The 15,351-nt window shown below is 36.2% G+C and overlaps 1 protein-coding gene and 1 long non-coding RNA gene across 5 annotated transcripts in view; both read right to left on the bottom strand.

The window, feature by feature from the left end:
- Positions 1-3,842: 3,842 nt before the first annotated feature.
- Positions 3,843-15,351, bottom strand: part of Csnk1a1 (casein kinase 1 alpha 1) — a 43,788-nt gene continuing 32,279 nt past the window's right edge. For 3 of the 4 annotated variants that reach the window (XM_020169997.2, XM_020169999.2, XM_074076674.1), the window contains 3 exons: positions 13,257-13,363; positions 11,999-12,147; positions 3,843-4,798 (listed from right to left, as the gene is read on the bottom strand). In XM_020169997.2, coding sequence (XP_020025586.1) covers positions 4,791-4,798; positions 11,999-12,147; positions 13,257-13,363 — 264 coding nt within the window. In that variant the 3' untranslated portion in view covers positions 3,843-4,790. The remainder of the gene's footprint in view (positions 4,799-11,998; positions 12,148-13,256; positions 13,364-15,351) is intronic. The other variant, XM_020169998.2, reaches the window with a different exon arrangement.
- On the bottom strand, positions 6,843-11,992 carry LOC141424124 (uncharacterized). The gene is made up of 2 exons (XR_012448999.1): positions 7,888-11,992; positions 6,843-6,909 (listed from the first exon to the last, which is right to left on the bottom strand). It is a non-coding gene; the product is annotated as an uncharacterized lncRNA (long non-coding RNA).

The following is a 15,351-nucleotide window of genomic DNA, read 5'->3' as shown; positions in this document are numbered from 1 at the left end:
AATGTCCACTTGCTTATTATAGATGGGCTCTGCCCTGACCAAGTTTAATTGGGTTTTGTGAAGGTGTCAGTCACATAATCCAACTCTCATTTTTATACCTAATTACAGTCAATATAATTAATTTTTATGCTGGGGATTGAACTTAAGAGCTTTCAACTCTATCACTTAGGTTCACCCCCAGCCCTCAATACTGAAAAGATTTCATGTATGATGAAAATAACACAAGTGAAAGAAATCTTAGTTCTGTTTTACCAAAGTAAAATTATAAGCCAGCTATGGTGGCACACATTTGTAATCCCAGCTACTTAGGAGGCAGAGACAGGAGGATGGAGACCCTATCTCAAAAACAAGTGGGGTGTGGAGACACACACAGAGAAGGTGGAGGTAAGAGGATCTCATTTCAAGGCCTAGGTACCAAACCCTATTTGAAAAACTAAAAGGACTAGGGGTGTACTCAAGCAGTAGAGATCTTGCCTACCAAGTGTGAGGCCAACTTCAATCTCTAATACCACAGGACCAAAAGAAAAAGACAGAGAGGAGCCCTAATTTAATCATTTTGGATTAAGTAAACTCCTATTGGGTTTACTTTTGAGACAGTGCTGGCCTCTAACTCATGATCCTCTCTGTACCCATACTTTTTATTTGATGCTAGATGTATATACATATAGAAACTTACCAGCAGCACCCCCAACCGCCCCCCATCCAAAAACTATTTTCTCCAACATCATCTTAGTATCTTCAATGTAAAATGGGGGAAAACAGAGAATGGTGCTTGGCACACAGCACTCAATAAATAAATCTTGGTTATGAGTAATAATAAAAGTACAAAAACAAAACAAAATCAGTTTAGGTACTGACTCTACAAGCTTACCAAAATCTTTGTCTTGGGCAATCCCACACTTTTTTTCCAAACAGCTTTTGTCTCATGGAAATATTAATGAAAAATTTCATACTAAGAGATGTGCACATAAACCCTGAAGACTAAAGTTGGCAAGGTAATTTTTCTGATCCCTATTGGTTCAAATAGAAAACACTTTCTCTTCTCAATTTTAAGAATATGGACTCAAAGTTTTTACTCAGTTACAATGTTGCTATCACTATTTAGATAATGTAATGGACAGACTTAGCCAGTTTAAGCCCTGCAACTGGCTCTTGTATCCTTCTGACATAGATGTACCCATTTTTTTCCATTCTGGCACAAAAGGTTCATCTTGTATCTTTCCGTCTGAGCCCTGAAATCAGATACTGTGCCAGGAACCATGGTTCTCTTTAGCACTTAGCTGTCTCGCACATCTCGTTACTCGAACAGCTCAGTCACTGCTTGACATTTTCATCACTGCACTTTTCAGTAAGTTCTGAAAACTGGTCTAATAAGTCATTTCAGAAACAAATTACTGGACTTCAAAAATAAACTGATGATTAAACACAAAATGCATTGACTGCTTGGATCAACTTACACTTAGTTTATTGCCATCTTTGGCTACTTCAAAAGTACAGTGAAGGGGCTGGAGTTGTAGCTCAGTAGCATAGCACTTGCCTAGCATGACCAAGGCCCTTGGTTGAATTCCCACCACAGCAAAACAAAAAATTAACTCCTCCTAAGAGTATTAGCCACTCCCAATGCTACTAAAAATATTTCAGTAGTAGTGGGCATAGAGGGGAGGGGATCCCAAAAGGTTGTGAACAATGGTTAACAGATTGAGAAAGTCTGTCTCAATTTAAGGCAACAGTATGGGGAAGGCCCTGGGCTCAATCCCAGCACTGAAAAATATAAAAGGGATTCATTTTCTTACCTGTTTACACCATTATTTTACTACATATCACTCACAGAGATCCCACCCCCTCACATCTTGGTCACATGATCATCACTGCTTAAAAACTGTCAAAGAAAGAACTGAATCAAACAGTTCCAGACTAGTTGGAACAGAGCCACCTCAAGTTCACTGACAGAGTGCTGAATTTTAGTTGAGCTAAAAATGTCCAGGCCAATACTCATAATTCCCATGGTTTACTGTAGTCATGAATTCTCATGAAGTTTTAAAGAAAACTAGCTCAATGGCTTGGATTCTAATATTCTTGTGTCTGTTATTTAAGCTTGTCAACATTGCAGCATGCTCTGCTTGAAACATTTACTACTAGTAGTATTGCCAAGGGCTAGAAACAGGAAAATCTCTTCATAAAAAAGTTGACGGGCAATTGTAGTAAAAGCAACCTCCAAGTGTCCATTTGTAGCTATAAGAGCATAAGCACAACCATATGGGAGGAGATAAACAGTCTCTCCCTTCATATATATTTTTTTTATTTTCTTGTTATACCTTCCCAAAACAGACATTCAACAGTAGTTAGAATGGCCATCTCCCAACATTAAAAAAAAAAAACTGCACCCCCCCAATGGGTGAACAAAGTAAAGAATAGTAACCTAGAGTTCAGCTGAGTAAGCCACTGTGGAGCCTTAAGTGGTGAGGTCTTCCAATTTCAGAGTGATGTGTCTTCAACTTGTATCATCACTTTAGTGGAAAAACATAACTTAATTTTGATGAAATGAGATTCATCTCCCGACAGGATTAGTAACAGCATTCACTGAATTTCACATTCTTCTTTTGTGAACTGTGAAGACAATGAATGGTAGCTAGAAGATCAATAGGATTCCAGCTCCAGCTGCAGATGGAATGACGGTGTACCAGGACAAAAACACCTACATTTTGATTTACAAAGCTAACAGCAGTTTTAAATCTGCAACTTAATTACAGACCAACCACACTACAACCTTTTCAAATGGCAAAAATACAAAAAAGTGTTACAAAAATATTTCAGAAAAAGTGCATAGTCTAAGTGCATAGTAAATAAAAGCACTGAAAAATATCTTGCTAGAGAGGGAGTTCAGCTTGGAAAAGTTATTACCAAAGCTAAACAGTTTTATTTTACACAAACTATACTCAAAAATAGGTTTATGAGACTGATTTCTGGCTAAAAGTATCAAAGGGTTTATTAGGCAAGAAACAAATACCCTGACAGGGTGATTAGAAAAAAAACAAAGAAGCTGCCTACCCAAAAATTCACTCGATAAGATTTCTTCAGTATTACCGTACTAATAAATCCCTTAATGGCAGAATGTGGCAATCATGGAATTAATTATTGCTAAAGTAGTTTTCAAATCAAAAAAGGAAAAAACCAAAACCAAATTAAGCCTTACACAATCTGACCAAATGCATCAATTTACAATTCCAAGGTTGTTGTACAAAATACCTACATTTACACAATAGGCTCCTGGCGGTATTTTCGGACAAATGTTCTTTTAATTTAGACTGACATGCTATAAATGAATAAATTACACTATTTAAGAATTACTGTAAGTTTTCCTTTCTTTTGGATCAGTGAAACAGTGCACAATTAACACTGAGAGGAAGCGCGCACACACAGGTAACCTTATAGAAGCAGGTTGGGTGGGGAGAGAGTCAACAATCACTTCAACTTCACAGGGTATGACACTCTCAGAGGACAAGAGTCGACTACTTACAGTCACTTCACAAGTATTTTAAAGAAAAATATTTTGTAGTTAAACCCTTTAATGCTTTCATTCTTATTCACAATCAGTCCAGCTGCTAGTCAGTGGTAGCAGGATTTACCACGCCAAGTTCTGGCAGCTGCAGTACTAGGTATTGTGCCTGCAAGTCATTAAAAAACAAAACAAAACAAAACAAAAAACAAACAAACCAAAAAAACAAAGTGAAAGAATGCCTTTTCCCTTCAGAACAAAAGAAAAAAATTTTAAAATGAGAATTTATACACTAAAGTTTCATCAACTTGCAAACGAATATCATGTAACAAATGGCTTAAAGTAGTCTATCAAAAAACTGGGGAGATTTTTATTTCATAGTGAGTCAGCAAGGCATTTTGTTGTGTTGTTTAAAAAAAATCATTTCCTTACAGAAACAGTTTTTAGTTTTTAATGAACTTGTAAACAAAAAAGCTCCCATTTCAAAATAAAAACAAAATCCCGGATCATATAGATGTTTACAGTGATTACATTTATCTAAGCAACATACATACATGTTCAGTTGTAGATGTTAACTAAATTTCTGTGACAAATATTTTTTTTTAATACCAAGAACATTATAGAGTTAATGCAGAGTCCTAAGAATAATCTAGTAGTCACTAAGTTTTTCTTAAGTCTTCACTTTAGATGCTGTTATTTCTAGCACAGGTAAGCAGGCAGAGTCTTTCATATGCTCAAACACTGGAATCTTTGGTTGCTACCATATCAGCTGGCTTGCAAACAAGAAGCCAACCATTTTAAAGAATGTTTTAAGTGAACAACTTGCAAATCCTAGGGATGGAAAAACCCTAAGAATGCAAAATTGTGAGCATTTACAACCATCACAACTGAGGCTGAAGACTGTTCATGCCGTTCTTCTGAAATGAGATCTCAAAAGCAGTATAGTTCAAAATAAAAGGCTTTAACAAAAGATTGGCATATGCACAATTTCTCCACCAATTTGCGTGTGTCAACCATTTAGTTAACTTTTCCACTTGAAAAAATGCAATAGAAAACCGGACACCATGTTTCACTATCTCAGTTAATATTCACAATTACAGCGGCTACAACTCAGGATACAGCATCACCAATGCTGTCCAGAGCCAGTTTATACTGAAATCAAGTTCTTTACACCAAGTAAATGGTTGTCCACAACCACTGGCTAGTGTACATATGAACTAAAATTTCTAGACTTGGGGAGAAACAAATGCTGCTCCGATCATCTGCTCTGCTTCTTCTGTTCCTCAATTCATGCTTAGAAACCTATTAAAAAAAAATCAAAACAGAAAAAAAGAAAGTTAAAATTCCACGCTAAAATTTTTAAACTATACCCAAAATTGAGAAATTGGGTAGAAATGGAACAATCATCACTTTTAGTGGCTCATGTCATTTTTATATATTTGAAAATCACTAAGGCTCAACTTTTTAAAATGGGAAAACAAAGCACTTCTGATTCAGATGACTTCTAGGAAGCTGTAACAGTATAGAGTTAAAGCCTCAGCATACAATTCTTAAGCTGGAAAATAGGCATGTTCAGTTCTTTATCTTTGGTACCTAGAACCTTTCAAAACTCTGCTGAAAGAAAAAGATTGCTTCAACAGCTAGGGTATAGTTTCAATCAGATAAACATGAACTTCTGTGTGTATTTTTTCTGATACAAATTACAAATGAATGGTAAGGTTTATTAAGAAATGTATTCAAGGTAACAATTCTGGGTTATTCCACTGAACAGGATCTGAGAATTATGTAATTTCTATACAGAAACCTTACACAGACCTTTAAAACATCTTTATTTCTACTGCTGCATTAAAAAGATTAAGTTCCACCACTGATATGAAAACAAGTGATACTTTTTTGGCTTTATTTAGTTCCCTCTTGCCCTGTAAATAGACAGGTTTAAACACAAAAAGCCTACCTGTCATAATACCTGTAGATGCTATCTACGGATAAAGGCAAAGAAAGGAAATCTCTTAAAAACCCCATCAGCACTTTTTTGAATCTGTAGGAGACATACATTAATGTCCTCCTTGCCCACCCCCTTTCCACGACCTTACAGATGATCTAATTGCAGCTCTCTTAACTTTCTTTAACTTCTTTAGCATAAACCATGTTTTCATCATGCATAAACTGCTCCTTTTTTCTTATTTCTCAAATATGTGATGGAATATCTCCTTTGGGATTCATCAGATAAATGAAGTATTTCTATTATTTACTCTTAATTACAAGTATGCCTTTGTTGTTTCATTTTTAGAAATAATTCCAAACATTTATACATCATTTCTTGGCAAATGTTCTTGTGCTAGTTAACTAGGAGCATTTTCATTTGGAGGCAGAACATCACCTTCATTTGTTTTGATAAATGCCTTGTACTAAAGCCTCAAAGACAAAGACGTAAGTGCATTACCTCTTTGTGGTAAGAGTACACACATAGGAAACATTGTTCCTGAGTATAATGTTCGTAGGAACATAGTTCATAGGAAGTAAGTGCCAAAAGTGACGAAGGATAATGAAACTCTGAGAATGTGCTTCACCACAGAGAATATAATCTACTTCATGCACATCATTATTTATCTGTATTACACATAATCAAGATTATCAAGGTAAACTAAAATGCTTATGAAATCAAACCTTGGTTAAATTTAAAAATCTGACTATAGTCTGTGACCTATTTCCAACTTTATAGGATAAGAAAACTATGCAAGTTAAGAAATTGTGAATTAAATCAGAACAACACTTACTCTATTAGGATTTGGTTTCAAGTCTTGATGCTATTCTTAAACATGGCATGTTTTCACAACTACTAAAACTGGTAGATTTTCTTTTATCACAGTTTGCTTATGTAACTACAGTTAGTGAATAATTTGATCATTATGTTGAACAATATCAAACTGTTCTGAGTGGAAAAACCATGGTTACTAACCCACTAGAAAGGAAACATAAGTTACACTGTTAACCAAAATATCAGAAAACCCCTGTATTTAATAACAAGGAAGCTCTAGATAAGAATTCTATCTGTTCAAAATTGTTGGGTTAGTGATTACAATTGTTTAGGAATTGGTTAAAGGCTAGCCTAACAATATTCCTTGTAGAATACAGCAGTCAAATCCAGATTCAGCTCTTCGGATGGGCCAGAGGTAGGATACTCCATGGGATCAATGTTTCTCCAGTGGATTGTCCTAAGATGTTATTGAAGCAGAAAAAAACCTTAATATCCAAGATTCAATCTTCAAGTATTTCATAAGCATTCTTTTCCCTAGTGTGCTTCAGTCTCTGGTTTTTATCTTGCAGACTGAGTGGCATCTCTGGGTTTCCAAAAGTTTAAGAACATATCTTCATTCTAACACCAGTTAAATTGAGGAATGAATCCCTTGTTCCTAAAAAAAAGAGGGGGGGTGGGAGTTAAAAGATACAACTAATTTTCTTTTCAAATCTTCAAATGGGAAAAATGTTTTTCTATCATTTAATATGAACTCTAAAGAAAATGTATCTTTTTTTTAAATTGGTGGTACTGGGGTTTCAACTTAGGGCTTTCCACTTGCTAGGCAGGCGCTCTATCACTCGAGCCATGCCTTCAGCCCTTTTTGCTCTGATTATTCTGGAGATGAGACATCACCTTTGGCCCAGACCTGCTTGAACCCGGATCATCCTATTTTATGCTTCCTGTCCATCACTGGGATGACCAGTTTTATTGTTTGTTTTGTTTTCCATCAAGATGGGGGTCTCACAAACTCTTTTGCTTTGGCTGGCCTGCAACTGCGATCCTTGTGATCTCAGCCTCCAGTGTAGCTTGGGATGATAGGCATGTGCCACTGATGCTGGGCTTCCTGTAACATTCTTTGGGTGGACTTGTTTTGCACTTGCACAGCAGGTGCTCTACTGCTCAAGAAGCACATCCCCAGTCCATTTTGCCCTGGCTATTTTGGAGGTGGGGTTGCAAACTATATGCCTGGGCTGGCCTCAAATCATGATTCTCTCAATCTCAGCCTCCCAAGTAGCTAGGATTTCAGGCGTTAAGCCAATGGCACCTGGATCATGTGGACGTCTGACTACATGAAATGAAGCTTGGAGAATTTTTAATCAGTTTGGCAGTAAATTCCACCCCAGCCCCAAATCATCAACTAACCAACAACTCTACAATAACTCTTCCTTCCCCATAGGAAAAAAAAAAAAGGTATTAAACTGTGAAAGATAAAACAAATATTTTATATCACTACAAATGAGGTAATAATTTAAATATAACAGGTACATATCATTCCTAAGCTGCCCCAACACTCATGGTCTGAATTATTTTGTCTATCCTGTTCAAAATTCATTCTCCAATAGATTTCTGAGGTTGTAGAGCTTTAAAATACCTGTCACAACTGAATCCATTCCTGACTGATAGATGGTCTGCATTATTCACCACTGAGGCACAGCAACATCATTACTCTTCTGGGTCTTCGGGCAGCTGTGGTATCATTCACACAGTCTAACAAGCTGAGAAGTTTGACAGATCTAGCAAGCCTTGGAAACATGGGCACCAGATCACCACAAATCAACTCTTGAACTCTCATCTTCATTTCCGTTTTGATTATTTAATTCCTTTGTCTTGAGCTTACAGTCCAGTGAAAAAAGCTGACAAAAATTCAGCAAGAAAATGCAGCCCTTGGCATCTCTTTAGATCAAATGTATTCAGAGCAGATCAGTCTCTCCAGGTATTTCAAGGTCTTCCCTTGTGTTTTGGTTATGTTGCTGAGTGACCAGCCATGTTTCTGGCAGCAATTGGTGAAGTCAGAAAAAGTTAAGCTACACATAGACCATAGGTGAAATCTAGTAAATACTGGAAGGTAATTTGAGAAAAACCATGGACATGGTAGGTTAACATGATTGAAAAATATTTCTAATTTTTGGAAGCCAGCAATTTTGAATATCCATTTGTATCGTTAGGATAAAACTATGCTTTAATACCTATGGTTGGGATGGTGAGCAAGTTCATATGATGACAGTAGAGAACACAGAAATTATGTGAAGATACACCTTTGGCTTTCACTACTCCTGAAATTCTCCCCCAACCTTGCCCACAACTAAAGAATGGTGAACTTGGACTTTTTCTCTTTTTTTGCTTTTGTTGATATAGGGTCGCACTATATAGCTAGGTTGCCTTGAACTTGCCGCCCCCTTGCCTCAGCAGTGCTACCCCATACATGCCACTAACTGGATTTTAAATGTCCTGAAAATGTTCCTTACCTTTACAGCTTTTTGCACTCTTTTTGTTTGTTTGTGCTTCACACTTGCTAGGGAGGTGCTCTACCACTTCAATGACACCCCTAGTCCTCTTTTACTACTTTTTAAATATCCTGAAAGTACTTTTCTGATAACCACATATAGTTAAAGGGAGTAAAATGGATTTGGAAGGATGACAAATGTAAATTTCATATTTTTTTCTTGATCATGAACAAAAACAGTATTAAAACTCTTGTGGCACTTCAAGTTTCAGAAAACTAGAACAGATCATACTGGGCATTTAGGAAAAATGCTTTCTTTCTTAGTCTCTTGATGGGCTTTGGAATGGGGTTTTGAAAAGGTCTAAAGAAAAGTAATTAGGGCAGAAATCTACCTATTACATAACAAGTTCATGTTAGCTAAGTTAATCAGACTTTAAATAGTCTTTTATGCTTAGTGCATTGCTAGAACTTATTGCAATTTTCCATGGAAGAAACTCACTCTCTCTGCATATATTGCTTTTTCAATTTCTTTTGGGTGGTACTGGGGTCTGACATACAAAGTTTGGAAAAGTATAACTCAATGTGTGTATGTAATGTACATACATGTATGTAATGTAAATGTATAGTGTATAAAAATGCACCTTCTAAAATTCTTACTAGGAAAATGTAGTATAGCATTCTTATCACCCGCTGACAGGATTTCTTAGATAAATGAATCTTTAAGAAGCATTGCGCTCTTCCTTAAATAAAAAAAAAAAAATCTATTGCAGTGGACCCTAAGAGGCTATTCTTTTACACACATCATGAGGAATACCCTAGACATTGTGCTAGGGATACAGGTTAGGGGAACAAGCTCTTGAAGCTTATTTCACACCATCCTCAGGCAAGGTATATTTTCATGGCTTTGAACACAGAGGGATTTGGATAAGGATTTGCATTTTGGGAATTATCTTTTTTGAGAAATGGTCCTGCTATATAACTTAGACTGGCCTAGAACCCAGTATTGTGGTCCAGGCTGGCAGTCCTCCTGCCTCAGCCTCCCAAGTGGTGGGATTATAGCCATGCATCACCATGCCGGGCTGGGAACTAACTTCTACACATATAAAAGAGTTGTTTCCAAGAAGTCAAACTGTAAAAAGAATTCGGCCGTTTGTATTGAGTGGCATATTGTAGTAGAAAGCAGTATTTTGCTTGGGGCCAAAATCTATCCCCCACCCTTCTTTTTCAAAGATGGTCTCTTTCCATGTTTGTTCAAGTTGACCTTGAACTCCTGGGCTCAAATGATCCTCCTGCCTCAGCCTCTCAAGCAACTGGGACTATAAGCATGCATGCCAGTAAGCCTGACTTTTATAATATACCTTTGAAAGTAGTCAGTGATATGTAATTACTTACTGAAAATTGATTTTTTTAAAAAAGAATTTTACAAGTGTATGTTCACATAATAATTTGTATGAAAAAATTTTTAGCTCCTTTGATGAAAAATAGCTACAATACAAAATAAGGATCAAACTTAAGTTTAATTACAATATTTCTTTTTCAAGGAAACATACTAACTCAGTGGATCCAACTTCTCATCTTTAAGACCTGGATTAAGGCAGGACAAAAATTCTCCTTGTTTATTGAGTAAGACACATAAGTACACTAACAAAGCTATCTCAAAATAAGGTAATTCCTTCTGAAGGCTGCTGAATGCCTGAAGTAAGATGTTCTAGTCAGATGAGATTTCAATCTAATTTTAGTTCAAGAAATTGCAACTCATGATGATCCTATTATCCCAGCTAGCTTTAGACAAAAATTGGCTTCATTATGTAAGAGAAAGCAAATACACCAAATACAACAAGTCCTTAGTTTAGATACTTTATTTGGTCTTACCTAAATGGTAGAACCATTTCCCAATGACAGTGGTTACCCACTGCATTATGACCTTTTTGGCACTATTGACAGACAATACAATGATTAAAACAATCGAAAAGTGGCAATTAAACTTTAACTCAGATTTTAATCATCTAAGGACGCCTTCTACATGAAATCTTCAAATTTGAATCCTCCCCAAATACAGAAACATGGAAGGTAAGCATCGCAACATCATTCTTAATAGATGAGCCGCTGGGATGAGGATAACATGAATTAATCAGTACTTCTTAAAAAGGTCCTCAGATTAGAATCCATTTTTAAATTACAACATTATTTAAACACAACAGTAAAAATGTAGAACAAAGTTCAGACTAGAGCAGTCATTCAGAAATTGAACGATCAGAAACCAAAGTCAAACCTTACCTACCTACCACTTGCACAAAGTATGCAGGTACCAGTAGGTAAGTCCCAGAAAGGCGAAAAGAAAAACAAACATGAGGGAGTTGAGCTGTACGGCAACAGTGATAAGCAACGGAGCTGTGCTCTAACAGTTCTACTCCTTAGTAGCACTGAGAATGCCAAAGAAAGACAAAGGAAATAGACTAGCAGTTTAATGGCATTTGCCCCAGTTATCTTCAATTTGCAAGGCCTAACTACAGGCTTTATTTCCACACTGAACCCTAGAGCCTGATGTTTGTAACATTTTAAAAAAATAAAGCCAATTTTGAAATACAGAACTTTTGTAGCTAAGTAGCAAGTAAGAGAGATTTACTTTTGTGATTAGGAAAAATGTGTTGACCTTTGCAGCTATTTGAACATTTAAGAGTAAATGATACGCTCTGCAACTGAGAAGATGACACGTTTGGGGACAATGCCAGACTCACCTCTTGAAATTAGATCATATTCATAATTTTCCATTTTAAATTCTAACGTACTAACATGCAAAATAAGAAATTCTTAACACTGTTAGTCTGAAAGAGAGTCAAAATACCATGGCCAACCAGATTCATTATTGAAAATCAACAAGTGTTAGGTCTAGGATTTTGGATTGATTCGTAATACCATATTCCCAACACCGAATGTTTATTTTGGAAAAGGGTTAATGAATGAGTAAAAAAGATGCAGTTGTTAAAAATGACCCAAAATCCCAAGAGAAATGATATAATAATATACACACATATATGTATATACAAATACATATACATATATATGAACAAGGACATTTGGGTTTAAAGTTAGTAGTCAAATTTTCCAAGGACGTCTTATTTTTATTTTTTAAAAAAGATAGCCAAATTTTTATTTATTTTAAAACCACCTCCTTGATCTAACACTGTTAAAATGAATAAATTATCCAATTTGTATTTAATTTTTTCCCTGCTACGTCACTTGGCTCTTGGCTACTAACCTTTCATGTTACTCTTGGTTTTGTCAGTTTGCTTGCCTGTGGGGGTTTGGGCCTGTTGACCCTGCCCACTGGAAGAGGCTGCCTGTTGTGCTGCTTTCTGCTTTAACATTGTCCAATCAAATGTGTAGTCATATTGGTGGTTCAGGGTCCTAGAAAAAAAAATATATTAATAAGTGTCCAGTTAAATACACTACTGACTTTTCAAAAACCATGAGGGCATTTCTTTAAAAAAGAAATATTTAGTCTCAAGTGTGGTACCTATTGAAAGATCTTTCCTGATAGATAACTTACAACTGTTCAGGGAAATAATTTTTTTTTTTAAGTGGGACTGGGGTTTGAACTCAGGGCTTTGAATTTGTAAAGCAGGTGCTCCACTGCTTGAACCACATATCCAGCCTATTCTGCTTTGGTTATTTATTCTGCTCTGGAGATGGGAGTCTTTCAAACTTGCCTGGGGTGGCCTTGAACTGCAATCTTCCCAATCAGCAAGGATTACAGGCATGAGCCACGTGCGCCCAGCTAATAATTCCCTTTTTTTATATGTCATGATTGAGGGAAAATAATGTCATCACTCTGGCCTGCTGTATTACATGAAAACAAACCTTTTCTCTTTTCAAAAACAAGGTACACTTTACTTCCTTTAAAGGGCAGGTAAGTAGGAATGAAAAGCAGAAAAAAGAACTACCATACAATTATCTAGGAAGGTATTCATAATAAGAGTACTCCCTATAAGAAAGAGTATGAATGGATCTGGAAGTTTGTGAGAGATGTTGGTGCTCAGGCCTTGGAAAGACTGCTCTGGGATTAAAGGATTACCTTAATTCTACTCTCCTCAAACTAGGAATTTAAGCCACATGTATTCTAAAGGAACCCAAGAGCTTGGAACTACTTCCCACTATCATCAATTCCATGACTATCTCACATTTCAATTACTTTTTTATTTGGCACTGAATAGGATTCTACATAAAGCTAGAAAGTTCTAGGGGACACTGACAGCCACTTATATCTAATGTGAATTGCAATTATTTTGGGAAAATTTTATGCTGCGTCCTTCTAAACTAAAACTATTTAAAGTATTTTTGCAATACAAATGTAAAAATGCCAAATTAACATTAATAGCAGTTCTTAAAACTGCTATTCATACTGGTTAGACATCCTTTACTTTTGTTTACTAATTATCAGAATAGATTAAGGTCAACAGATTTAACCTATTTCTTTCAATGGAATTTATAATCTTAAAAATACTTTAAAAACTGACCTGAAAAGGATGCGGAATAGCTGCCTCAGATACATGTAATCCGGGGCTTCCTCAAAGCGTAGCCCACGACAATAGTTTAAGTACATGGCAAATTCTGCAGGAAACCCCTAAAAGTTTAAGCGTAAAAACAGAGTAAAAACCAAAATTTTTAAGGAAATTAAATAAATGTATAAAAATATAAGACAAAGTAATTATGGCCTGATTTTTCTCATAAATTTCAACAAAATTTCATCACCCCACCCATTCAATTATACATAATAAATTGGTAGATGAAATATGTAGCCTTTTTCAATGGTACTGTGTTCCCACATAATTCAGATAGCCCACTTGTTAATTTACTATATCATCATGACAAATGAGAGAATAGTAATATTTCATTGTCATAACTGGACAATGAATGGAGTACTTCCCACTTTTCCCTGAAATTATTTTTTCAACAACTCAGTATATACCAAATAGAAAAAGTAGAATCACCAATTTTGTAGTCTACAAAGCAATCGCTGATAACCTCTGTGATACTCAATCCAATACTTCTTATGAATACAGATCTTTGTATAATCATTATCACCACATTGGATATGAAATATTCTACTTTTTCTCCATTAACATTATATTACAGTATCCTTCATGTTATTTTTCCATTTCTTCATAAGCTTCTGAATGGCTACAATATATTCTACTTCGTGTATACGCCCATAATTAACGTGTTCCCTATAGAGGGGCATCTAGGTAGTCTCATTTTTCTGTTACTAGTAATACGCTGCCAGGAGAGGTGGCACACATTTGTAATTCTAACATTCAGGAGGCAAAGGCAGGAGAATCATGAGTTCAAAGCCAGCCTGGGACACATATCCAGAAAGCATCTCAAAAAAACTCTAAGTACATTTGTGAGTAAAATCGTTTTATGTATTCAGCTTTGGAAGAAAGATTCTCAAAGATACATGTAAACATTTTTAAAGCTCTGGATATTTACCACCAAAAGAATTCTGCCACCAGCAATGTAGAAATACAAAAACTATTAAAACAAAGCACAGACTCCTAAATCTGCCTTTGACTAACTTCAAATATGGAGGGAGTTTAAATTAAAGGAGGCAGTCTCTTCCCAGAACTTAAAGACCTAAGAAATTTCTCACATGCAGAAGTCAACGCAGGATAGAATGGCTGTACCTGCACCATTTTTAACTGATTGTATTGATGTAAACAGATTTAAATGGCTAGAGTATTTCTTGAATCTAAAGCAGTGGACATACTACACATTTTTGCTTTAATTTTGGGTATACAATTATCCTTGCAAAGATCGTATAGCTTTCCTTTTTCCTTTCTCTCTCTTTCTGAGACAAGGTCTAGCTATATAGCCTAGGTTGGCCTCTAATTCTCAACTGTCATCTCAAAGAAGACCTTCTGGTTTTCCTCCCTCCCTGTCTTTCTGGTTTCCAACTTTCAATTCTCCTGCCTCTGCCTCCCAGGTGCTGGGATTGTAGTTGTGCATCACTACACCCAACATATGGCCTTGTGTTTATACGAAAGACATGATCATTCATCATGACACAAATCCATTCTGAACTCACTTGGCCTTCCTATGAAGTTATGAGATTTCTCAGAAAGGAGTCAAATTCAAACTATACCATTGAAAACTTGCTATTTGGAATTGCTCTGATCTGTCTGTCCTTATCTCAGTTCCTTTGATGTACCAATTACTCTTCTTTTGGGCATCAGTATATACTGACTAGAAGAATGTTTCTTTTATTTGCTTGCTTTCTTTCCTTTTTTCCCCCTTGGCACTACAGGGTCTTGTGCTTACTAGGTTGGTGCTCTACCACTTGAGCCATGCTCTCAACTCCCTTTTACTTTAGTTATTTTTTAGGTAGGGTCTCAGGTTTTTGCCCAGGTCCAGTCTCTGACTATAATCTTCCTATATATGCCTCCTACGTAGGTAGGATCACAGGCATAAGCCACCATGCCTGCCTTGTTTGTTGAGAACTTTTTGCCCAGGCTGGCCTCAAATTGCAGTCTTCCTGGATCTGCAAGCAGCTGGGATTACAGGTGTGTGGCATCATGTCCAGTTCAGAAGAGTATTTTTTTCATTTACTTTTTC

This window comes from Castor canadensis, chromosome 6, assembly GCF_047511655.1.
Source record: "Castor canadensis chromosome 6, mCasCan1.hap1v2, whole genome shotgun sequence".
Classification (NCBI taxonomy): Eukaryota; Metazoa; Chordata; class Mammalia; order Rodentia; family Castoridae; genus Castor; species Castor canadensis.
This window is presented reverse-complemented; position numbering and strand designations above follow the sequence as displayed.